The 25563-nt window shown below is 58.7% G+C and overlaps 1 protein-coding gene across 4 annotated transcripts in view; it reads right to left on the reverse strand.

Moving 5' to 3' along the window:
* PTPRN2 (protein tyrosine phosphatase receptor type N2) overlaps nt 1–25563 on the reverse strand; it is an 812735-nt gene that overhangs the window by 70009 nt on the left and 717163 nt on the right. For all 4 annotated transcript variants that reach the window (XM_078436952.2, XM_078436943.2, XM_078436944.2 and 1 more), the window contains one exon: nt 11568–11762. In XM_078436952.2, coding sequence (XP_078293078.2) covers nt 11568–11762 — 195 coding nt within the window. The remainder of the gene's footprint in view (nt 1–11567; nt 11763–25563) is intronic.

Raw genomic sequence — 25563 nt, forward strand, 5'->3', positions numbered from 1 at the left:
GTTTTACAAGTTTCTACCCGTATAAATTAATACACGGTCTTTATTAAATGAGAAGATAAGAATTTGATTTCAGCCGCAACCGTGTCCCTTTGACAGACGAAAAATACTTTAAGCCGTAAGTTATTTAGGAATCCCATTAAGGCACAAAATTCGGCTGGAAAGCAACCTTGGATTCCAAAGCGCTGATGGGAAAGTCAGGGCTACGAGAGGGAAAACGAGTCATGGAAATGCAGGCCTGAGAAAACCAAACCCTGAAAAGGCCTCCTGTTCACAAGTTCTAGCAGGAACACAGGCTGTCTCAAATCAGCAACATCCGCCGTCCCCTCTGGCACTGTGGGGAGCTTATGGGTGACACCCGGCGGACGTGGTGTCGTGGAGAAATCAGGGTGGCTCGTGGGTTGTGTCTCCACCGGTGTTCCGTGACTCAGGCTGGCTCCTCAAAGTGCTTCCAAAGCGGTTTCTGAAGAGCTGTTTTTCCCTGCCGCGTGCCAGCAGATGCACGTGTCTGGGTGGCCGTCCCCCACCTCCCCAAATGGATGATCAATCCAAATGGCCAATTCCAAGTCCTGGTCACCGGAGCAGACTCTCTCCTCCAAGACCCAACACCGCTACCCTCCCCCACCTGACATGAGAGTGCCCGAGGGGGCCGTTTTCGTTTTTGCGGGGAGTGGACAAGAGCGGCTGCAAAGGGGAGGCCCCAGGAGAGGAGAAGGAGAGACCCTGTCTCCCAGCAGCCCAGACAGCCCCGCCCCGGAGCAGTGGGCCTCCCCTAAGTAGCACTTTGTTCTCCTTAGGACTTGACGACTTTCTGGTGGGGTGCTGAGGGAGAATGAAGAACTCCAGTGAGTCAGTGGAGGGCACCCCAGAGAGCCTCACAGACGGAACGTTCTCTCCGTATCCAGATGGGAGGTGCTGGGTTCTCAGCATTTACGAGAAAACACCTGCAGAAGTTCTGAAGTGCTCACGGACACCAGAACCGTTTGGTTTTTAATTTCCTAAAGCAGCAGGCTACCTGCTGTGAGCAATAAACGGGGAGGGGGCGGCAGGAAACACAACACTTGTCTTCCCTTCGCTCGTGGGGGGGATGAGGCCTGAGTCCCCGGCGCTCCCCCACCCTGTGGACGTGGATGGAAGCGGGGGCTCGGGCCTCAGCCTCCGTGACCAGCACTTGGCTGGCAAGCATTCTTTTCTCAGTGCCTCTGAAAGGAGGAGCTCCAAGTAGAAAAGAGAAGTGAGCCGATCTCCCAGAAATTATCTTCCCCTTTTAGCGTGAAAAGCTAGAGATAAGACTACCAACCGTACTTTTCATCTCTTTCCAGCTCAACTGCCAGTCGTGTGGGGACTGCCTGCCTTATACGCCCCCAGGTTCTCGGGGTTTGACGGGGGAAGGGAGTGTGCTGTCGGCTGTCACCCGCCTGCTCTCTGTCCCCGCGCAGCACAGCCACGGGGCCCGGAGCCACCCCTGCCACCAGCTGCCTTCATCGCCGCCGCCACACGCGTGCCACCTGGGAGTCCTCCGCGGCCACCAGCCATCAGCAAGCAGGGTCCACTGGGCTGTCCGCCTCACCCGCCGGCCGGGGCTCCTTGCAGCGCACACCTACAGACGGGCGTGCAAGCGTTTCTGGAGCGAGGTTGCCCCTTAGCCAGCAGACAGGAAAGTGGGGGAACCGGCCTGCGTGAAGTCACTGCCTGGGTTCTTTTGACACCAGGTTGCCACCTTTAGATGTCTTTCCTTATTACCAGGACATAAAGCTGGTTCTCAGGTGCGATTGTCGAGGTGACGTGAAGTCAAATGGCAGTGCACCATTCGCTCTGTGTGCCCTTTGTTTAACCCGCATTAAGTCTTCTGGCCCCAGAGACATGAAGGGTGAGTTGACCCGAAGAGCCTCCCCTACAAGACGTGCAGAAATGTTGGATAGACGGCAGAGTCAGCCTTTCACAAGGTTAAGGGAAACCCTCGGACATCCAGAATGAAGAGCAGGTCAAGTGGGAAGCTCATGACCTTGAGGGAGAGCAGGGCAGACGATTTCCTGGACCTAAAACCCAGGGTCTTGGGTTTTTCTGTTTGGGGTCTTGGGGAAACCCTGCCAGGCAGGAGGGACGGAGGTGGATGTGGGAGTCCCCCCTGCCCCCAGGAACCCCAGAAGACCCATTCCCAGGGGAAGGGCTTGCTCATGCCACAACGAAGCGTATCTGTTCCCACCTGGATTCAGAATGGGAAGGCGTTTGGACCACAGGCCTCATCTAGGACTGAGGCTGGAAGTTACAGTATGTGGGTGGTCTGAAAATCTCCAGGTAAGGAATTCATATAAAGATGGTCCTGGTTTAATGGTAGTTCAGAGTGTCTGGCCAAGTGACCTCAGAATCTCTCTCGGGTTAAACACCCCCAGCGCGGCTATACAAAATTATGAGAGATAGAAATTACAGAACCCACCAGACAAGAAACCCTCATAAGCAAGTCAGCAAACACATCAAAGAGCCGGACCAGGTTCATAAGAACCTGGATGATAGAAGCATTAGATAGAAACAACCAAGGGGCAGCTGGGTGGCTCAGTCGGTTGAGCGTCCAGCTTCGGCTCGGGTCACGATCTTGCGGTCTGTGAGTTTGAGCCCCGCGTCGGGCTCTGTGCTGACAGCTCAGAGCCTGGAGCCTGCTTCGGATTCTGTGTCCCCTTCTCTTTCTGCCCCTCCCCTACTCATGCTCTCTCTCTGTCTCAGAAATAAACATTAAACAAAATTTACAAAAAAAAGAAACAATCAAATAATGCATTTGTAATGACTGAAGATATTGCAGTGAGGATCGACAGTGTAAGAACAGATTCAAAAAAGAATAAATAGAACAAGTACAAATGAAAAATATACTCCTTGTAATTATTAATGCAGTGGATGGGTCACATGTCGATTAGACACTGTGGAAGAGAAACACTGCAAATCGGATAACAGACCCGAGGAAGTTGCCTGGGGGGCAGGACGGAGGGACAACGAGAGGAAATGTGGAAGAGATGGGAGGCCACGGGACACCCTATGTGCTCCCACCAGAGGAGAGAACACAGATGGTCACGTATAAATTGTGAATGGCTGGTCATTTCTGAGAACGGATGTAAGATCGGGACTGTCCAATGTAGGCACACAGTAAAGCCAGAGCAAAATAAGAATAATAAAATAGGTCTGCACCCAGACAGGGCCCAGGGAGATCCCGGAACAACAAAGGTGTAGGGTTCAGGAAGAAAGTAGAGTGAACCCCAAAGGAGCGGCCACTGGGCCAGTCGCAAACAGCCTTCTCAACAGCTGTGGTGTCAAAGAAAACAGCATTTTTAAAGTAATGAGAAAAAATTAACTAGAATTTGACCGTTGGCTAATCTATTATGCAAGTGTGAGAGCTAATTAAAATCATTTTCAGGCAAACACATCAGAGAACACTGGTCTTGACCCTGTCGGTCCCCGGCTCGCTGGCCCACATGTTCTCTCACCTTCCGGCGAGCGGACACAAGGAAGAGAAGAAGTGAATACACGGCCATGGCTTTTCCTGTTCAAGAAACGGTAGCGGTTACATAAGGATCAAGCACAAACCCGCATGCGGCGTGTGGCCCGTGTGTGCGTGCTAGCCTCCTCTGTCACCCACTGTTGGCTCCAGTCCTGGGCACTGACTTGGGGACTCTGACAAGGGGTCCCCTTGCCCACTCTGTCTCCCGCCCACCCCAGAGCGCCGCTCCCTCCTTGACCAAGACGGCGCCCAGAACCCCTCGGGGCCAGCGCCCCTCCTCAGTCTCCCCCGCCGCCCCACACCTTCATGAAGGATGAAAAGACTTCTGGCGAAAGAGCACGATTTGGCATTTGGCCACGCCCAGTGTTTCCTAGATATTAACCCCTTTCCGCTTCAGATAGATGGTAAACTTCTCAGGGGCGAGACACGTACCATCTGCTTCACTTGGGCATTCGGACAATTTAATTCACGGCCTGGTGTATGTGAGAGCTGAGCTAGAGGCTGAGGATACACAGGTGGGCAAAAGTCAGTGAATGCTCGCCCACGTGTGACTTATTTGTGGAACCGTGGGTTTCACGCAATTTCAAAAACTGCTTCTTATACATTGTTAATTTTGCACACTGCTTTGTACATAACAACCCCATTCCTCCATCCTGGGCCTGCAGGGCTCCTGCCGCCTTTCCACTCCCCTGGCCTGTGTGCACACCTTCCAGTCTACGGGCAACCGAAGGGGCCAGAAGGACACATATCTTCTTGTGGCTTTTCCTGTCAGGTTGATCTGGGGGAAGTCCGAGGAGGTCACTGCACACTCAGGAAATATTTCCCGTGAACGTATATATGAATAAACACGTTCCACACCCTATTTTGGGTATCAGTTTTAATTTCTTCGCCTCACAGACTTACTAATTATCAAATTTAGCATTTGATTATTTAATTCAACAAATGTAATTGGACACCTGACTTTACTCACGATGTTTTACCCAATTTACTCATGACAAGAAATTCTAACAAGCTGGGAAAACGTTCTAGCATCATCCTAGCATTTTAAACAGTAAAGCAGATTTTTAAAAATAACAAGGCAAATCACACCCCCCCCCATCAAAAGTACAATAAATAACTCACTCCCCACAATAAAGACTGAACAACAGAAGTGACACTCCCTGTCTTGTGTCAAAACCAAGCTACTGAGGGTGGCCAGTGTCCCAGCTGCCGAAGGAGCCTCTGGGCACCTCAGGAGCTGGCCATGGGGTGGGGGGCAAGCACTGTTTCAGCCATGCAGACATGGAGCCCTGTCCCCCCCACTCCAGCGGTGAGGGAACCTCGGGAGGAGACACAGGTGATCTCTCTGACACAGAGCACTTGGCCCTGGGGGCCCAGCACCCTGAACACCTGGCTGAGTCATGCCCCACCCTGTGAGACCCTTCCACAGAGTGGGTGGTCGTGACCTGTCCCTCCCACGCTAAGCACCTGTCTCCAGGGCCAGTTCTTGGGTAGAAACCGGTCAGGCCTGATGTAAGAACCGTCATGTGCTGTTTGTAAATGCATGAACACTCCCTGGCCACCTCCCTTCCCAGGGAGCCTCTTGGGGACCTGCCTCCTCTCACAGTGACGGGGACGGGCAGGAGGGTGAGGCTCGGACAGGGGAACAGAGCCGTGCCTGGAAGCCGGTGGAGACGTGAACGGTTTGTGAGTCTCTCCCTCAGGTCCCGGGCCAGTGCTGGGGCCGGTGGGGGTGGGGGTGCGACAGTATTACCACTCGCTCAGTCCCCACGGTGCACGGAGGACGCGACGGGAGAGACGGGGGCCTGTCATTGCTTCAAGCTGCAGGACACGGGGTAGTTCAGGCACCAGCCCTTGTCATGGGCTCGCTGCGCCCCCCACATTCCTGTGCAGAAGCCCCAACCCCCTGACTCAGGACTCAGCCGTATTTGGAAATGAGGCCTTAATGCGGCGATTAAGGTAAAGCAAGGTCGGCGGGAGGGCCCCGATCTGGTGTGACTAGTGTCCTGATAAGAAGAGTGGGTGAGGACACAGACACACAGAGGGACGGCCGGTGAGGACACGGGAGAAGACGACGTCCACGCGTGGGGAGGGAGGCCCCAGGGGGCAGCCAGCCCCGCCCACACCGTGATCTCCGACTCCCAGCCTCGGGGACCATGTGCCGGTACCAGTGTGTTGCTGACCCCAGGACAGGACCCTTGAGGCCCAAAGACCCCACAGCAGCCAGGCCCTCGTGCCCCTTCAGGCTCCTCTTACTGACGTCACCACACAGGACGCCCCCTGGCCGGCTCACAGCACTGGCCCGCAATTCTTACGCACGGGAAACACCGTCCTGAGGCATTGAGCCTGCCCACTCGGTAGCTCAGTGTGACTTTTCAGACGGTTCTTTTCTGTTCTCACCGAAACGTATCCACATCGGGCGTTGTCAGTGTGCCTCTCTCTCGGAGGGCCTCATCGGCGCAGAGGAGGGACGAGGGTGACGCGGTGTCACCACGAGGTCGAGTCCGGTGAACTCTCGCTGGTGTCCGTGGTTCGTACCATGAAAACGTGCGGCACGTCTACGCGGCGGGCGGTGGCAGCCCTCGAGGGACACTTCTGGAAGGAAGGGCGCGTGGCTCCCAGACGTAGGAAAGGTCGCCGTATGTCACGCACAACAAGAGAAGTGTGAATCAGAGCCGCTTTTGAGTAGCCTTCCCATGCAGCGGTGGGAAAGACGAAGGCCGGCCAGTGCCCGAGGCCGGGGGCGTCCGGGGACACGGGCACCGTGTGCGTCATGGTTGGTGGGACGGTCAATCGGTCAGACGTTTTGGCAGGAAGTCTGCCAACATCTCTCGAGATAAACGGGAGGCATCCTGGGTGACCCAGGGTCTTGCAGAAATTGAGCCTACGATTCCTTTCACGCGGGCCGTGTGCTTGGAACATTCGCGTGCGAAAGCTGCCCGCTACCCTCAGCAGGATGAAACAGAGAAACTACTGGACATCGAGTCACAGAAAACTGTACGAGTGGTGGCTCTGGGGGAGGGGCCGGCCACCGTCACCGTGAGGACAGTGGCCACCGAGCCGCAGGCGCTGGCCCGGGGCTCCAAGAGCAGGGCCACGGGAGGAGGGCCGCCAGGAGCCACAGAACCAGGTCCTTTTAGGAAGACCGGCAGGTGCCGGTTCTCCAGATGAAGGTGCCCGAGGCCCTGCTCCATCCCGCCGGCTCCCCATGCGCCCGTCCCGGCAGCCTTCCTGGGTAGGCAGGGGACTCGCTGGCAGGGGACTCGCGACACCCTTGGCTGGTGGGAAACAGCGGGTCAGAGGGGAGTCCGGAGTGGATGCGGGCATACAGGGGGCGGTGCAGGTGGAGTGCTGGGTGCGGCGGGAGATGCGGGGGGCACCCACCTCCCCCCTCTCCCCTGCGCACATGTCCCTTCTCCCCTGCGCACATCTCCCCTCTCCCCTGCGCACACACGTCCCTTCTCCCCTGCACACACATCTCCCCTCTCCCCTGCGCACCTCCCCCCTCCCCCGTGCATACATCTCCCCTCTCCCCTGCGCACCTCCTCCCCTCTCCCCTGCGCACACATCTCCCCTCTCCCCTGCCCACCTCCCCCCTCCCCTGTGCACACATCTCCCCTCTCCCCTGCGCACACGTGTCCCTTCTCCCCTGCACACACATCTCCCCTCTCCCCTGCACACCTCCCCCCTCTCCCCTGCGCACCTCCCCCCTCCCCCGTGCATACATCTCCCCTCTCCCCTGCGCACCTCCTCCCCTCTCCCCTGTGCACACATCTCCCCTCTCCCCTGCCCACCTCCCCCCTCCCCTGTGCACACATCTCCCCTCTCCCCTGCGCACACGTGTCCCTTCTCCCCTGCACACACATCTCCCCTCTCCCCTGCACACCTCCCCCCTCTCCCCTGCGCACCTCCCCCCTCCCCCATGCATACATCTCCCCTCTCCCCTGCGCACCTCCTCCCCTCTCCCCTGCGCACACATCTCCCCTCTCCCCTGCCCACCTCCCCCCTCCCCTGTGCACACATCTCCCCTCTCCCCTGCGCACACGTGTCCCTTCTCCCCTGCACACACATCTCCCCTCTCCCCTGCACACCTCCCCCCTCCCCCATGCATACATCTCCCCTCTCCCCTGCGCACCTCCTCCCCTCTCCCCTGCGCACACATCTCCCCTCTCCCCTGCACACACATCTCCCCTCTCCCCTGCACACACATCTACCTTCTCCCCTGCACACCTCCCCCCTCCCCTGTGTATACATCTCCCCTCTCCCCTGCACACATCTCCCCTCTCCCCTGTGCACACGTGTCCCCTCTCCCCTGTGCACACATCTCTCCTCTCCCCTGAGCACATGTCCCTTCTCCCCTGTGCACACATCTCCCCTCTCCCCTGCGCACACGTGTCCCCTCTCCCCCGTGCACACGTGTCCCTTCTCCCCTGTGCACACATCTCCCCTCTCCCCTGAGCACACGTGTCCCCTCTCCCCTGCGCACCTCCCCCCTCTCCCCTGCGCACACGCCCTTCTGCAGCCACCAAACCTACAGCAGGTTGCTCCTCCCTTCTCCCTGGCGGGAAGCCTGCAGTCCCTCCCCGTGTTGGGACGTGCATTTTTGTGCACTCATCCCAGCACTTGGTCTCGTCGCCCTCACCTGGGAAACGGGGCTGACGTCGGCTCCCCCCTCACGGGGTCTGAGCAGCGGCTGCTGTGTGAATGTTCGGTGGTGCCCATTCCTGCCTCGTACTCCGAGGGCGAAGGAAATCACACTGCAGATTCACCTTCAACGTGGGCGGAGATGTATTTTTAAGAGACCATCCAGCACCGTTTTCCTGAATTCGGTTTTCTATTCCTTCGGTCGTAATGGGGACAGCACCAAGCCAACTTTCCCTCCGTGTCCCCGCTCCCTGTGCACCAGTCCCCAGCTTTCCAGCCTGTACAAAAGGGCACTGAGGCTGGGGTAGACGCGTCCTGGCCGCTCCTTGCACACTCTCGCGTGTGTGCGTCCTCTGTTACACCTGCTTCACAGAGGCACCTGTGTCCTGGGGACTCTGGGGACAGTGACCTGTTCTTGGCACCTACTGCGCAGCCATGCTCCTGCGTCCGAGAGCAAATGTGATATGGAAAGGGTCCTTTTTAACAGCTAAGTTCAAAGGCGATGCCTTCCCTCACAGCGTCTCCCCTGTGTCTCCTCACACGTTCAAGACACAGTGATGTTTACAGTAGTTCCCTGACTTCCCGGGTCACTTGTTTTTCAGAGCCCTGCATGTAGCCCTGAGGGCACACCGCCCTGGTCCCCTGCAGACACTCAGAAGCCCGCCAGGCTCCTCCCTTCCTGTCTCCCTCCTCCCGGATGCCCCTTCCTTCTGCGAATATCACGAATATCACCGCGCCCTGACTGGCCACCCGGCCGGCCGTGGCTCAAGCTTGTGGGACCCAGACCCAGCACCACCTCCCTCGGCGCCACGAAGCCTGGGGTCCACAGACCGGCCTCCCAGGACCCCTTTCTTGAGCCGACCCTTCGGTGCCCCAGCAGGGCAGTTCTGATGCCCCTGGTCTGAGCAGGAAGACCAGCTCGTTGGGTGGAGTATTTATTTCTAGAGTTCTCTTCCTATGGCTTCCAGGCAGGAGATCACAGGCAGGAGATCCAGGCAGGCGCCACAGGCAGCCCTGGATGCTACAGCAGAAAGTGACCAGGAGACCAAGAGGGGACTCCTTCCCCAGCTGAGCCTGCGTCCCCCAGGCTAGCCTCACCCTAGGCCGACTTGCTTCCCAGGCGAGCCCCGCCCTCACGTGGGCCCCGCCCTCAGTGGGCCCCGCCCCCAGGCGAGCCCGCCCTCACGTGAGCCCCGCCCCCAGGCGAGCCCCGCCCCCAGGCCCGCTGCTCCTGAAGGTGCTCTGACGCGAGGATCGACATTTGGCTTAACTTCCCGTGGCACTTATGCCTTCAAACGTGCGTCCCACCCTTTGCTGAAGAAAACGTTCCGATTTTGCACACTGGCCGCAGGTTGTAGTGACGAGTATGCTCTCCAGATAACCTGGCCCTTCTTTCCTTGTGGGGTGCTCCTTGCTCCCACCTTGTGCAAACGTAAACAGCCCTGCTGTGGATTCCATTCTACCCATAAGGCAGAATGTCACAACTGCCTGAGGTGCGGGGAGCGGCGGGATATCGGAACGGTTGGCGCCTGGGATTTGCCTGGACCCTGCATAATTATCTGATGGTCTTTGAATCCTTGGCGTGTAGTTCAGGAAGATCATCGTGTAGCTGTCTGATAAACACTGAAGTTTCCTCACGGAGGGTCGAGTTGACTGATCACCGCAGAATTATCTTTCTTGTAGGCTTAATGAGTTAGAAGGTCAGGCGTTCCGGCGCCTTCCTGAGGTTCTGACACGCGCACGTTTCTACAGGTTGTGCTTGGGAGGGGGAGGGCCATTTGTGAACCAATAATGGAAACGCCAGTTACTGTTGGCCATGACTCTGGTCCAGCCAGACTGTGCTCCGTGGCCTTCCCCATTCCCTACAAGAACGGACTACGGTTTCAGCGCCTAAAAGAGGAATCATTTTACGTGCTTTTAGTGAGTGAGAAGTTTTGTAAAAATGCTACGTGGTTCACTTATGCCAATGGCCCCAGGCCTCTGGGCTCTGCACAGGGGAAGTGCTTGGGATGAAGATAAGTGTGTGTCGGGGGGGAGGAACGATGACACAGGGCCTGAACCCACGTGTCAAGCTGGGTCAAGGCGGAAGGAAGGACGACACAGGGGCTGAACCCACGTGTCAAGCCAGGTCAAAGGACAGTCAGGACTCCTGCATGAGGCAGCAAGTGCTGAGAGCCCCATGCACAAGCAGGTGGACTGAGCACAGACCGTGTTTCCACCAAGGGTCAGGACGTGGGAGGAAAGGCTGGGCAGGAACCAGGAGCGGGGATGTGGGAGGGGCGGGCTGGCTACCGGAGCCCCTCCCAGGAGGCGGGTCGTCGTGGAAGAAGGTTCTGGTTAGGAAGGGGAAGGGACCTCCCCAGTTACCCAGCTGCAGTTCCTTGATCTTGGACGTCCAACCCCCAGGATTCTGGGAGACACATTTCTGTTGTTATGGCCCCCAGTTTGCGGTATTTTGTTGTGGCAGCCGGAGCGGACTAAGCTGCCGGCTTTCTGGGGGTCTCACCAGCCTATATCGTCGATGAACAGACAAGGAAACTTTCCGCAAAATTAAGTGTTTAAAGACAGCCAACACAACTTTCGGGGCCCGTCCCACGCTGACACTGGGGACGTAGACCGGACCATGAAAACCACTGCCCTGATCTGGGGCTGTGTCGGCCGCCGCACAGGGCTCTGCTTCTCATTGCCCGAATCCGAATCCGGGAGGAGAACAATGGCTAGCGGCTTAGCGCGTAAGCTCTACAAGCAGGAAACAGGAGGCGGTGTCCCACCTTCAGAAGAAAGCCATTATGTAAGAGAGGCTGAATCGGGAACAGTTCTCTTAGACTCAGACACAGCCTCTCCGCGCACGGGCCTCGAGGACGACACTCGGTTTGGGAAGAGACAGGACAGGGACAGATTCATCCCCCGACACACAGGAGGGAGGGTCCCACGGTGGGGGCTTCCGCTCCAGGGTCTCCAGGGTCTCTTCTTACGAAAGAGCTGGGCTCTGAGCCCCCACCTCTGCCCCCAGGCACTTTTAATCAGAAGCAGGAGGGGAGGGACATTTGTCTACCCGAGCCAGACGCCGGTCTGGACGACAGCAGTGCACACAGTAGGCACCCACTGAAAGCAAGACAACCAGGATGGAATCCCGACTAGGTGTGTGGGGGGCACGCGGTCTAGGCAGAAGACTGGGAAGACCCCGGCATCCGCACATCCTCATCCTGCCTTAAACGAGGAGGACTGGGTCAGCGGAGCCCGGACATCCTGGGTCTTCGCCTCCGGCTGGCCAGCTGCCCGACACGGTCAGGTTTGTTGCTGACGGTTCTGAAGCGGCCGGGTATGTGACGGATGGGACGCAGGGGCGTCGTAAGCCCCGCCCTCCCCGCCCCCACTCGCTCCCCTCCTTGCGGACGTGGGCACGGCCCTTCCCGACAGCACGGACGGCGGGCCTTACCAGGACCATGTGGCCGGTGGAGATGTCCATGTGGGGCTGCACGGGCTCCTCCGACCAGGATGACGTGCTGCTCCGGGCGGAAGGGCTGGGCATGGGCCCGTCGCTGAACTGGGACGAGACGCTGTTGATGCGGGTCGTGTGCGGGCCCTCCGGGCGCTCCGACGTGCGCGTGGCCATGCGCTGCCGGCACAGCTCCTGGGGGACGGTGAGGGCAGGTTAGTGTGGCCTCCCCCCCCGAGCCCTGCCCGGCCCGAGAGCCGAGGGGCACGGGGGGCTCTCCCCTGCAGCCACGCACACGCACACACAGATCACACACACGGATGCGCACACCCGTCCACACACGTACAGACACATAAATACTCAATACGCAGACATGTGCACAGACAGATACACACATATAGGTGTGTACGCATGCCCACAAGACACAGATACACACACAGATTCAGGCAAAAGGGCCACTGGACCGAGCCCTGCGGCGACACTGGGCCACCCGCAGAACCATGCCACGTGCAGGCTGAGCCAGGCATCTTTCTTTCCTCTTCAGAAGAGGGGTCACAGAGGCAGAGAAGGGTGTGCTCTCCGCTTGGTACCATGGTCAGGCATTGGGGGGAACCGCCTCTGTGTGGTTCTTCCCGTTTTTCCCCAAACGATGCCCAAACGGATAAGAGCCCCCACAGGAGATAATAAACGAAATCACATACGAAAAGGGAGGTACGCGGTTCATGGAAAAGGGTTTGCTTCCTTGACCAGACCCCCAAAGACAGAGTTTCCAGATCTGAAGGAAAATCTCGGTACGACGGCCAAACGGAGCTTCTGTCGGGCCACTGCAGGGTCCTCGCCGTCGCCACGCAAGGCGGACACAGCGCTCAGAGACGGGGGCGCCTGGTGGAGTCGCTCGCTAGCTGCTGGCTGTCATCGGACAGTCGGCCGGGACGCCCCCCACTTCTCGCTAGCAAAATAACCGTGCAAGGGCTCTGGCGTCATGATCTCACGAATTCCACCCTTTGCTCCCTGAAAATATCACTGTCACTTGAGCCATCAAAATAAAATGATATCGAGAGAAAGACTGTAAGGGAATCTGAGCCCAAGAGGGGAATTAAACACGCATTCACGGGACAAGACGCCGGGGAGCTGCAGGGCTCCCGCGTGCTCCCCCCTTCCCGGTGCTGGTGCCCAGCCGTCCCTACCAGCCCCACGCACCAGGGTAGTGGCCGATGCCCACAGAACGCTCACACGTTTTCCTGAACCTTCCACGTGGCTGCCATCTTCCTCAGTGTTAGAGAGCTTCAGAAGGCCGCCGCCACCGTAGAGAAGAGACCTCTCTGGGCGCAGCTCCCCGGGGGAGGCACGGCACACGGGCCTGGAGCTGGATGGCCACACCGCTGGGACAGGTGCGCTGAGGGGAGCCCCACGGGCCACACCGCACGAGCCCTCTGCCCGCCAGGGTCGTGGGTCTCGGGGAGCAGGTCTGTGGGGGTCCCGAGGAGCGGGGGTAACGTCAGGCACGAGGCCACCGTGAGGACGGCAGAAGGATGGCAGGGGAGCCACTGTGCGTCCCCTGCGTCTGCCCACACATGGTTTTTACACAATGAGTCTGTTTAAAAACCCAGCCAGATTTTCTCACAATCTTGAAAACAAACAAACAAGCCCCAGACACAACGGGTTATTTTAATAAGGTAGATGGTGTCAGTAACCCCTTCTTTCCCGTGGATGAAGTTCACCTGCCAGAATAAGCAGTACGTCCCACCGAACCTCAAGGCCACGCCACCGTAGGCCAGGAGAGCGCCAAACATTCCTCCAGGAAGGAGCGCCTCTGGGGAGGAAGGTTCGCGATGGCTGCGATTTGGTCACTAAGAAACAAATGTCACAGCAGCTAGGTGACCCCCCAGGACTGTGCGGGGATCGGGGACGACCACTCTCTCTCTCTGCTCGAGGGAGACCGCGCAATCACGGGCGGACAGGCACATCACGCAAGGTCTCCGGCTCGAGTGTTTCCACTTTAAAAACGGAAGTACTCATCTGGTTACCGTGAGAGGCCTGTGCGGCGGCCGCCGGAGAAAGTCTTTGGTCATTCCTCAGCAGGTGACGCAGATGTCAGTGCCACACAAACGAACAGTCCCAAGGGCCCAGTGAGTCCAAAGATATTTCTAAAGAAACCGCAGAATTTTGGAGTCGGAAGAGGCAGCAGATCGCCGGTGAGACCTCCTCTCTTGGCAGGCGACTCAGCGGCTGGCTGGAGGCTCCGGGGGGCCGCTGGGGGCTGCGACCTGGGCCCAGCTCGCTGCAGCGCTACTCAGTGCTGGCGCTCCTTGTAGGTCTTTCTTGAAAACAACGCAATTCTCACAGGCAGAGGGAAGGCTCCAAGAAGAGGTGGTCCCAGCCTGCGTCCCAGGGCAGTGCACATCTGCCCTCCGGGCACCTTGGTTGGACAGTGGTCACCCCAAGAGCGAGGGAGCGGCTCTGGCTGGACCTGGGGGGGGGGGGGCACCACCTGGGGGGCCCACTGCCGGGTTGGCGGGGGAGTGCCAGGGGCCCAGGCTGCTCCCATCACATTCTGTAGATACAGGTAAAGACACAGGCCACCTGCTCAGATGGGACTTTGATTTTGAACTGACCGCTGTCCAGTTTCTGTATGATGAACAGAGCCAGCCGCTAAGACCACGCGCCTCTGGTGGGAGGGGAGGGGAGGGCAGGGGAGAGGTGAGGAGGGGAGGGGAGGGTCACGTCAGAAGTGGGTTCTTGGGTTTGAAGCCACCGCACATCCGAGGGCCTTGAGGCCTCCACTCCGTGGGGGCCCGTCTGACCCTGACGGGCTGACAGGTGGCCGTGGGGGCCCGTCTGACCCTGACCTGGGAGGACGGGCGGCCGCAGGCAGCTGTGCTCCCCTTGCGCCCCCAGCCGGGGTGGGACAGACACCAGGAGAGTTCGCCCTTGGGACGCGAACAGCCGGGTGTTCGGCGCTGTCTCGGGAGGGATTCCACCTGGAACCCAGGGCCCAGGAAACAGCTTCTCCAGAGGAATGGAGACCCGGGCTGTAACGTGTGTTGACCTGTGATTCTTCCCCTCGGGCTCCAAGAAATCGCTCCCCTGTTCACAGCACCTGAGCGACAATGCCTGCTTCCCGTCCTCACCTCAGCGCTCACTGGCTGTGTGACCTCAGGCAAACCGCCTAGCCTCCCCGTGTCCCAGTTTCCTCACCTGTGAAACCAACCTCATGGTTCTTGTGGGGACTCAACAAGGTCTCATGCTCAGCACCAGCCTTCGGCATGGCCTGGCACATTATTAGCTGTTAGTATTTATTCAGCATCTGGCGGTCCACACGTACCGTTCCTAGATGCCGGGAATGACCGTTGAGAACGACCAGCCGGGCCCTGACCTCCCCGTGCCCATGGTCCGGCCCAGAGCCGTTGGGTGTTTTGGGGAACGGGAGCTGCCGGGCAGGGGCCTCCCTGGTGAGATGCTTCAGATCTGAGGGCACCTTTCGCCGGGCCTTGTGAGGGAAAGCGCAGGCCCAGAGGGGCTAACGCTTCCAAGTGGACAGAGCTCCCGGCAGGACAGAGGGGAAAACTCGGAAAGATGGCCCCGGCCCGAAGCTCGCCAGCAGCGTTCTGCAGGTACGCGCATCTCGAACCTTTGACGTGCCTGCCACCACCGGCGTTCTGCCTCGGAAGCAAGCGATGCAAGGCTGGGCGGTCTGTGCGGGCAGAAACGCCAGTCAGAGGCCGAGGCCCCGAGGGAAGCCACCATTCACGTGCGGCCACCTTTACCTCTCATCATACCGCCCCGCAAGCCCATCGTTGCTGAGACGCGGGCGTCGTGACTGAGGTTCTCACGGGACCCACCCAGGGGCCGGCTGTTCCAGATGCATCCCCGGGGTTTGCGTGGTGGCTTCTGCCGGGCTGGGGTCCGAGCTCTGCCCTGGGAAGGAAGCAGCCGCCAGGGGTCGACGCTCCCTGTGCCACTCCTGTGACCTTGGCAAACCGCGAACCTTCTCCCGCCGCATCTTCCTACCGTGAGACCCGGGAAAGCACCACATGCTGGCCCCCCCCCACCCGTCACGGGGCTGCCGCGTGTGCGTCACGGTAACAGAGGGTGGGCACACACCCGGCGAGGGCCCTGGGACAGCGTGGTCCGTGGACTGCGAGGGGCGAGCCCCAGCCTCTGGCGCCCCCCGCGGTGCCCGTCTGTTTGAACCGTTGGGTCGGATGGACACGCCCACCAGGAGGGGACACAGGCCAGGCTGTTCCGGAACCCCGACTGTGAGCCCCCACAGGTGCAAACCGTGTCCCCCTCTCCCCCTGCTGCCAGGTCAGCTCCATGCGGTCCCAGGAAGCTCCGGACGCCCCCAGGGAGGCTTCTCTGCCCACGGGAGAACTCTCTGGGGGACTCACCGTGTGCCCTTCTAATTAGTGCTGTAGGTTGATTATGGCTTGAAAATTAATAATAGAAATGCTGTATTCTGACCAGACTCTACTCTTACCTTATTTTATAATATTTTTATTTTTTCAAGCTTTATTTTTGAGAGAGAGAGAGAGAGAGAAAGGGTGGAGGAGAGGCAGAGAGAGAGGGAGAGCGAGAATCCCAAGCAGGCTCTGCGCTGTCAGCACGGAGCCTGACGCGGGGCTCGATCCCACGAACCGGGAGATCGTGACCTGAGCCGAGATCGAGTCGGACGCTCAACTGACTAAGTCACCCAGGAGCCCCTCCTTACTGTTACTTTAAAACCAAAATTTCCTAAGGACAATTGAGCTTCTCTTTAAGAGACAAGATGCGGACTGTGACCTGACTCACATGATGTGGCCGGGGCCAGGCCCAGGAGCCCACGTGGTGCAGACAGCAAGCTCTCAGCACAGCCGTCTGGCCCCCACGCCCTCCCCAGACTGGCCTCTGGGTGACGCTGTTCATCTGAAAGTCTCATCTACACCAAAAAGGGTGATCCGGGTGACACGGAGGCCCGTGGAGGCGTGAGCCCCCGACCCCTTAGGCAGCGGTCCAGCCGTGGGCACGGGGGGTGGGGCGGGGGCACAAGCCTTCATTTAAAATGTACTGTGAGGTTTACCGCACTAGTTTCCGCCACACGGAGCCTGGGTCAGACCAGAGCACTTCCCGGCTGTTAGCGGCCTCCGTTTACTCTCAGACTCATGTGGGGCCCGCGTAGGACGAACAGACACTCAGACAAACACCAGTCACAGGAACACTCCGTGAGTACCGTTCTGCTGAGGGTAAAATACAGGCCTGGGGCTGTCTGTGGGGGGCACCGTCCGCGCGCAGGGTGCCAACGACGCCCAGGGCAGGCTGCAGGCGCGCTCCGCAAGCAGCCGGGGGCCCGGCCCGATGTGGCTCTGATTTCTCTCATTTACGACCTGGCAAGTTCCCCGGGTCAGGCTGCGGATGCCACAAAAGGGAAGTGGGCGCAGACGCAGGCTCGTGGACGACGTTGGCGACAGTGGCAAACTCCGCGATGTCACGATACCTTCGCCCTCCGGAACGCGGCACCCACTCGGGGACCCGGGCATTCCTGCGCCCAGCACGGCCCTGCCCTGAGCACAGGAGGTGTTTCTCCCAAACGCGTCTTCGCTGGACAAGGTTGTGCCTCACCTTCCAGACCCTTCGTCAGAAAGTAAAACCCTCACGATGTTTAAGATCCAGACCAACTCCACTTCGGGTTTTAAACTGCCACTTTAATGAACATGATCCTGGGTGTTCATCTCGACCACCGTGAGTTTATAAGACAATTACAGTCTTCCTGGAGGAGTTCATGTGATTCGGCGGCCAAGAGGCAGTGAATTATGAAGGAAAAAGAAGGGCAGGTCTAATCAAATGAATCTCTTGGTCACAGACCCACACGTGGGGCCACCCAGCAGGTCATCACGTGACTCCCTCCAGACGGCTCCTTACTCGGCCGTCCTCGGCCCGCTCACGCCGCCCAGCGCCGTGTGCCCGAGACCCGGGCCTGCCCAGTGCCGAGTCCTCTGCACGCGTGGTGTGCACCCTCTCGACCCAGACAGCTCCCTGAAGGTCCACGGATCACCCCCGGGAGCTTCACCAAGTCTGTTTTCTTTTCTCATCCGATGCCTACTTTTTAGCAGACAAGAAAACGCCAATGCCAGCGTGAGTTAAAGACTGGTCTTCCAGGGAGCAAAGGGGGAAGTCACTCATTCGGGACCGCGATGTTCCTCATTTTCAGGACATCCACCTCTGGAGAGGGGTCCTTCCGGAGAGATCTACTCAGTCGGCATATCTGCCCTGTACCTTCTTAGCGGTCTGCCCTCCGAACCTAGGTGTGCGGAAGGTTCTCAGGGAAAACAGAGGTAAACTAGTTCACCTTCCTGAGGGGAAGGAGGCACACGGTAGCAAGAAGACAACAGACATGGCTTCGCAGGTGATCTCCACAGCAGTCACTGTAGATGGTCAGTGAGCCTCTGCCCTTGGGAAGCATGTATCCTAGACCACTAGTGTCGCAGGGGAAGTCCCAGTTCCCCCTGCTGCAGGGGAAGCGCAGGGCAGCGATCTGCCCTGTCGCTGATGGGCAGAAAGACAAACCCATCGGCGCTGGAGAACACGGGCCCGGGGCGAGCGAACCCCAGTGTGCGGTAGCAACCGGGGGCCGACGGCAAGGTCCACGGGCCCGGATCACTGCAGCCTGAATCTGGGGTAACGACAGGGCAGCACAGAGCTGGCAGGGCTGACGGAGGGAGCACGCGGACGAGGCACTGGCACGGACCGGACGCGGGGCCACACGGCTCCCCGCAGAGGCCCCTTCTCGTGGGAGCAGAGGAGGTCAGGACACCAGGTCAGGCCCCAACGCCGCCCCGGCTGGACCACGGCACCACGGGCCGCGTGGAACCCAGTGTGACGACCGACCACGGTCTTTGGCAAGGGGCACCTTTGCCGGAGCAACCAGAGTAACGCGACTCCTAAAAAAGAAGAGTGTCTCAGTCCCCTGAATTTAAGCGCTCGATCCCAGAGTCAACACGAGAAGCCTGTGCCACACTGTTTAAAATATCCGAAAGGTTCCTGGTTTGTCAGGAAAGGCAGAACACGAGTGCCCGCACCCCCGTGCTCACAAACTCTTCAGATTCAAAACCTCGGCGTCTGTGGCGTGGGGCTGTCCCCAGCGTGTCCTGAGCCCACAGACACAGTGTCGCGGGGTGGTCCCGCCACCCCTGGACCCCTCGAGCAGAGTCAGCATGGGGTTTGCTCAAGCCCAGAGAGCTCTACGTGTCAGCGTGGATCCTTGGGGTGCAGGGTGCCGGCTGAGGAGTCCCTGGGGTGCAGGGTGCGGGCCGAGGAACAGGCCTACACGGCGCGGGCCGACCCCGCGGCCATCACCTCCTGGAAGCGGCCTGCGTGCCGCTGCCCTTGCAGCTGAGGCCCTGGGCTACCTCTGTAGAGCCTCAAACTATTTTATACGTCTTTGTAACGCAATTTGCAAGGTAAGTTGAATAGGATTCTGGGGGCAGAAATCCATCCATACACATAATAATGCAAATGTCTCACTTCTCAAATCTTCATCTGATGGGGGAAAATTGCAGAGTGGGAATCACTCCGAGAGAAAGGACCTGTCATTCCCAAATTCCGCCGAAAGAAAGACCAAGACGACAAAGGCTTAAGAAAAACCTCTTTGTACCTTTCAAGGAACAATGGGAACAAAGCCTGAGTGTGTACACAGAGGACGGCTGGAGTCTTAGGGGTATTTGGAGAGCGTAATTTGTGGTAACAGGGCAGAACCGAGGAGGGGCGCACAAAGCCGCCGGGAAGGAGGGGCGTTCATTAGGGTGGGCCGCGGAGGGAGAGAGGCCAATTACCCCGGCCTGGATAAAACACTGAGAGAGCACGCTGAAAAGGGACCGGCCTCTCTGGGGAGGCACCCGATCTCCCGCTCGGAGGGCACCGCAGACCCGATAAACAGCAAAAACAAGGCGCACAAAGCACCCCCAAGGCGGCCTCGCGGGGACGGCGGCGGCGGGGGGGCGGGGGACGGGGCGGCTGCGAGCGGCCAGTTTCACTGGAAGGCTGCAGAGCCCGAGGGACAGGGAGGTCTTTATCGCAGACCCTCCGATCTGGAAGCAAAGCCAGGGAGAACCCGGGAGGGCAGGACGCACGGAGACAGGCCCCCCGCCTGCCGGGGGAGAACGGGAGGTTTTTGTTTCGTTTTTCATTTTGCTCTTTTTCTCCCCCAAATGAAGCACGTATGACTTTTGTAACGAGAAAAGCCAGAACAAGGTGTGTTTTAAAATACGTCCAATTCTCCACTCAATACGACGAAGCTAAGTGAAACGTTTAGAAAGTACGAGTGGGGAAGAGCATGGGAGGCAACATCCCAGGTTGTCAACGCGGCTGTAATGCGTCACTAAGGAAAAACAGCACGTAAAGCAAGACCACGTCTCGTGGAATCACCTCCGTCATGGGCTGCTGTTTCATCATAAGGCCGGATGTGACCTAGGAGGAGCTGCCTAGGCCTACATTCTGGGCCAGCCAGGCCGCCTGCAGACACGGCAACTCCGGACCTGGTTTGTGAGAGCTGTTTTACACAAATGTTCTCGCCATAAATGGCGTATCTGATTAGCACTGCGGGGGAGAGAGACACGGGCACCGTGCTCCCCCCGACATCCCGGGGCCCCCTGAGCCCCCTTGCAGCTGCGGGGGGACCGAGGGCCACGGCCGTCTCTGGGTGAGAACCGGAACCCCCCTCCCCGCCCCCCCTCCACGGAGTCAGAGCCAAGGCACATACCCCGTGGCCCTGTCCCCCGTCTCGGCCAGAGCCACACCGGTTCCCTGGATGGAGTGCCCGGTCCCCAGCCCAGTCCACGTTACCTGGCGTGTGACACGTGGCTTGTCTTGGGGCACGGCCCTGCCCCCTCCGGTGGGCTGCTCGGGGATTTCGACCCGGGGGGGGGCATCACGCACACAGCCCGTCACACCCCACGGGAGGGACGTTTCTCCAGGGCAGACCCTAGGTCGGGCTCCAGGGCTTCTGCAGGGCATCACTGACCCCGACCTCTAACTGGAGATCGGGGACCCCGTCCCCCAACCCCCACCCTGACGCTCATCCTGACCTCTGACCGGGCATCTGGGACCCCGTCCCCCAACCCCCACCGCTGACGCTCACCCTGACCTCTGACCGGGCATCTGGGACCCCGTCCCCCACCCCCACCGCCTTCGCCCGAATAACCACGTGGGCTGCAGACCACGGCCCTCTGGCTGGACGTGCAGCTGTGTTACTTTCGGTGCCACTTTCCACAACAGTCGTAACCTAACCCAAACAGCTCCCTGGTACGCAGTGTTTACCGAGGAAAACTGAGTGATTTTGCCCCATTTTGCAAGATGTTTTCTCGAAATAAAACTTAAAGATACAGACACATTTTAACTCACAGGAGCGAAAATACGCTTCGACACGCTTCTGAATCCAGAAGGGTCTTGCAGGAGTCTGATGCAGGAAGGAAAACGGCCGCTTCCCTCGGCCGTCCGCCCCCAGCCCCAGGGCGGCGGCGGCGATAACCCCTCCCCTGCTCCTTGAGGCGCACGGCACACCCCACACGTGGGCTCTGAGCAGCGGTGCCCCGTGCTGCTCTCCCCCTGGGTGTCGAGCACAGGTGGGGAGGCCGCAGCAAACGCTCGCCCACTGGGGCGCCCCGACGGTGTCCGCTGCCCTGGGCCGCCCAGGAGCCGGAACTGGGTGCTGCTGCAGGAAGGGGGAGGCTGTGTGCTGGCCCTTGGAAGGCCCCGGAGAGAGCCCAAGAGCCTCATCCAGTTGGGGGACTCCTCCGGTCTCAGAAGCCGCAGGTGGCATGCAGACAGGTGCGGCCCCACACGCTCAACTTCGTCCAGACGTACGTGATGCGCCCAGATCCAAGCAGGCCGCACCCCCCTTCTCAGGGGCTGCCCCTCCAAGGCACTCTCTCCCCTCGCTCGGCTCTTGACAAACATCAGACTGAAGTCAGGGAAGAGCCACGAAGATAAAAACAGAGGAAGGAAACACATCATTTCAATAAACGTCCCTGTACAGCCCAGTTAACCACGGTTCGCGCCGTGGCCGGGGGCTGGAACCCGGGACATGGGAGACGGCCTGTCTGACGTGTGGTTCCCACACAACTGGCCGCCACTGCAGCCCGGAACAGCCCGCCAGGCCGCATCTGCATGGCAGATCAAAGGGCAGACACGAGCCCCAAACTTGTTGGGCTCCTGGAGCCCGTGACCCTCCCGCCACTAAGTTTCACGGGTTCCTGCGAGGCCAGCGACGGCTCCGGAGCTCACAGGTTCCGCCCGACCTCCGTGCGCAGAGCCAGTCTCCAGCGCCCTGAACACACGCTTCAAATGCAGACGATCTAGAGGCGCCTGGGTGGCTCAGTCGGTTAAGCGTCCGACTTCGGCTCAAGTCATGATCTCGAAGTTTGTGAGTTCGAGCTCCGCGTCGGGCTCTGTGCTGACAGTTCAGAGCCTGGAGCCTGTTTCGGATTCTGTGTCTCCCTCTCTCTGACCCTCCCCTGTTCATGCTTTGTCTCCCTCTGTCTCAAAAATAAATAAACGTTAAAAAAAAAAAATTCAAATGCAGACCATCTGAATTCTCCAAGTCCGTCAAAACTAAACCCCAGGCCTCTTCGGAGTGGCCTGGGCCCACGTGGCCTAAGGGGTGAGCGGCCGTTTCCCACAAGAAACTCCTGGCACTTTCCTAACTTTCTTCTCGCTCCCAAGGTGATGAATTCTCGTCACTGGTTCATCGCCCTCCCCGCGTGGCTCCGTCCTGGGTGCTCCCCGTGGGGGCTCTATTCTGGATGCCGCCGTCACCGGCAATGGTCTGGGGCGCAGTCCACATGCTTCCCCCCAGCCGGCTGCTCCCACGCCGGGGCCCTGTGTCGGCTGGCTCTTACGGAGCACCAAACACCCCCCTGCAAGGTGAGGTGCGTTCACGACACGGATCTGGCAATCCAGGAGACCCCGGTGCTCCCCACATTCTCGGGAGGACCCGACCCGGAAGGAACCGCCCACACCGGTGGGGAGGGAACTCCAGATGTGCGGACCAGTGACGACGGATAGCCGCACACCCGGGGCCACGTCAGGGTGAAAGAAAGGGTCCGATGAAAGGGTCTCGGCATTGAAAGCACCAGGCCATCCTGGGCCGGGCGGGAAGGCTCGGTGAGGGTGTGGGGTCTGAGCAGGCTGACAGATGGGAATGATCTGGAAGGATAAAGCCGAGTGGGAGGGCTTTCAGCGTGAGGGGGGGCGGTCTGCACAAAGGTCCAGAGACAGAAAAGCACAGGGGATATTCCAGGGGCTGCGAGGAGCCGGCCGGGGACACAAAAGGTATTCACTCCTTCTTTTCTGCAGCGTCGTCTAATTAAGCCAAAGGGCAGGGCCCGGGGAGCGGGGGCAGGAGCGGTCACCCACGCAGCTGCCTCTGCACTTCGTCCTGGGGCCCAATTATTCCCTCTGAAGCTGCTCTGAATGGCGACCTCGCCGGGCGAGGCCAGAGGAGAGAGCTCCGAGGAGCCGGGGTCTGGTGGCTTTGCCGCGGCAGGCTGGGCCACCACCGCGAGCCCCGTCCTGTGTTGGCTTCACGTCTGTTTCCTCGGCCTCTGAGGCCCTGTGAGAGCTTCCGAGAGGCTGTCGTCCCCCACAAGGGGACGGGTGCTGACCTCTGGAGGAACTCAACACTTCCAACGGCCCTCGTGTGACACCGGTGAGGGTGCCGTCCCGTGACTCCGGAGCGAGGGCTGTGGGGCGGGCTCTGCCCTGGGCAGGAGGTGCTGACAGGGTCCGGGGCACCGGGCCCTCGGGAGGCTGCCCGCCACGCACGGGGGGCCCCGCTCCGCCTTGCTGCCTGGTGTGGAGAACATCTGGGATCTGCAGACGTGCCCAGAAAACCCCCGGACACAGAGGCAGGGAGGCCACCATCTGGAAGCACGGGACCTGAGGCCAGAAGACGACGGCTTCAAGCAGCCGAGAATCTGAGGTTTGGTCCCAGTTTCCCCTCGCGTCTCGGTGTCAACGTTTGGGGCCACTGAACTCAGGGTTTTCATTCCTCTTGAACGTGGGAGAGGGTGGCAGCACCGAGGAGGGGAGACGGTCCCGAAACACGGAAACAGGGTAGACGTCCCTTCCAACCGGTTATTTGGTGTCATAAACCTGTATTTTGTTTCCCCTACTCAGGAAATCTTGGTTTCTGGTTAGAGCATAAGATTTTCGGATTTGTGGAAGGTGCGATCCTAGGAATACTCCTTTTTGGTTATTCTTCTGGTTCACCGTCTTCACAAAGAATGAAAGGGATAAAATGCTGTACTTACACAACAAATCCAAATGTTTAACTTTACTTAGAGAAGTTCAGCCCAGCTACATTTGGTGCCGACTGCCTGTGCGGGTTTATCACCCAAACTCCTTAAACTGATTTCTGTCGAACGCCACGAGGTCAGTCCAAGTTTAAAGCTGTGTTTCGTGTTCACATTCTTCACACCCTGTACGGAATTACACGTGTTAAAACCTTGGCCTGACTGCTGATAGATTCACCTCTGAATCTTCCATTTCCTGTTTCCCGAATACTTGTGTGCAGGGGCACACACACCTACACCCAGATGCTTTTCCCTGGTTGCTTTATTTTCAAAAATTGAAGAAAATTTTTTTAATGTTTATTTATTTTTGAGCGAGCGAGAGAGAGAGAGAGAGAGAGACAGAGCACGAGCAGGGGAGGGGCAGAGACACAGAATCCAAAGCCGGCTCCAGGCTCTGAGCTGTCAGCACAGAGCCTGACATGGGGCTCAAACCCACGAACTGTGAGATCATGACCTGAGCCAAAGCCGGATGCTCAACCGACTGAGCCACCCAGGTGCCCCTTTTTTCAAATTTTAAATTAAAAATGTTTTGGGGGCATCTGGGTGGCTCAGTCGGTTGAGCGTCCGACTTTGGCTCAGGTCATGATCTCATGGCTCGTGAATTCCGTTCCCGCATCGGACTCTGTGCTATTAGCTCAGAGCCTGGCACCTGCTTCAGATTCTGTGTCTCCTTCTCTCTCTCTCTGCCCTTCCTCCATTCATGCTCTCTCTCTCTCTCTCTCTCTCTCTCAAAAATAAATAAACATTAAAAAATGTTTTACATTTTCTTTAAGAAAGGCAGACGGCCAGCAGCATGTTGTTCGGGCGTGTTTCGAGTCTTGGAACTGCACTGCCCCACGTGCTCCTGCAAATAGACCTTAGAGCTCGTCTGGAGGTCCCCACAGGGGGCACAGCCACTCGTGTGCCTTGGACTCTTCATGTGCAGCTTCAGGAGGGACGCACGTGGAATGGTGAGGGAGGAAAGGGACGCCTGCCTCCGCAGCCAGATCGGCCGGGTCAACCTTGGTGATCCACGGGGTGGCCGATGTCGCGGCCCAGGCGCCCTCATGTCTTTATTTTTTACAGCCAAAACTCTTGAGTGAATACTTTTCCCACCAGTCACCTTCCTAACTGGAGACCATTTGTGTGAATAGGTCGTCCTTCCTTCCTAACAGAGAAGATTCCATTCTTAATTATCAGCAATTCTCCCAAAGCAGAGAACCCCGATGGAGACGGAAATATTTTGAGCAACGAAGTTTAAGAATGACTAATTCGATGGAGAAGAGAAACCCAGTTATGTAGCGTTTCCGACGTAAGAGAGGACGTTGTTACCGTTAGCTTCCGTAGGAAATGCCTGTGATGCTGCCCAGACTTCAGCCAGGGTGGGAGGAGGGGAGCGGAGGGGCCTCGGTTGGAGGGGAGTGAGGCTAACATAACATGGCGCCCTGCCCCCTGGCAGGACAGGCAGCCGAACCCGCAGGACTCTCGCCTCCGGGGGCTCTGCTGGCCGAGTAGTTTTCCTCTCGTGATCTTGAATGTTCCTCGTTTGACATTTGGAGATGACAGTCATCTGCCTGAGTCTCCTGGGTCTGATCGTGCATCTGCTGTTTGCAAAGCTCTCCCTGCTCGTAAACACACATCCTGTGTGCCTCTGAAGGCTCCAGTTAGCCTTCCCCGCCCCGCCCCCTGTG

Source organism: Panthera onca, chromosome A2 (genome assembly GCF_046562875.1).
Source record: "Panthera onca isolate mPanOnc1 chromosome A2, mPanOnc1 haplotype 2, whole genome shotgun sequence".
Classification (NCBI taxonomy): domain Eukaryota; kingdom Metazoa; phylum Chordata; class Mammalia; order Carnivora; family Felidae; genus Panthera; species Panthera onca.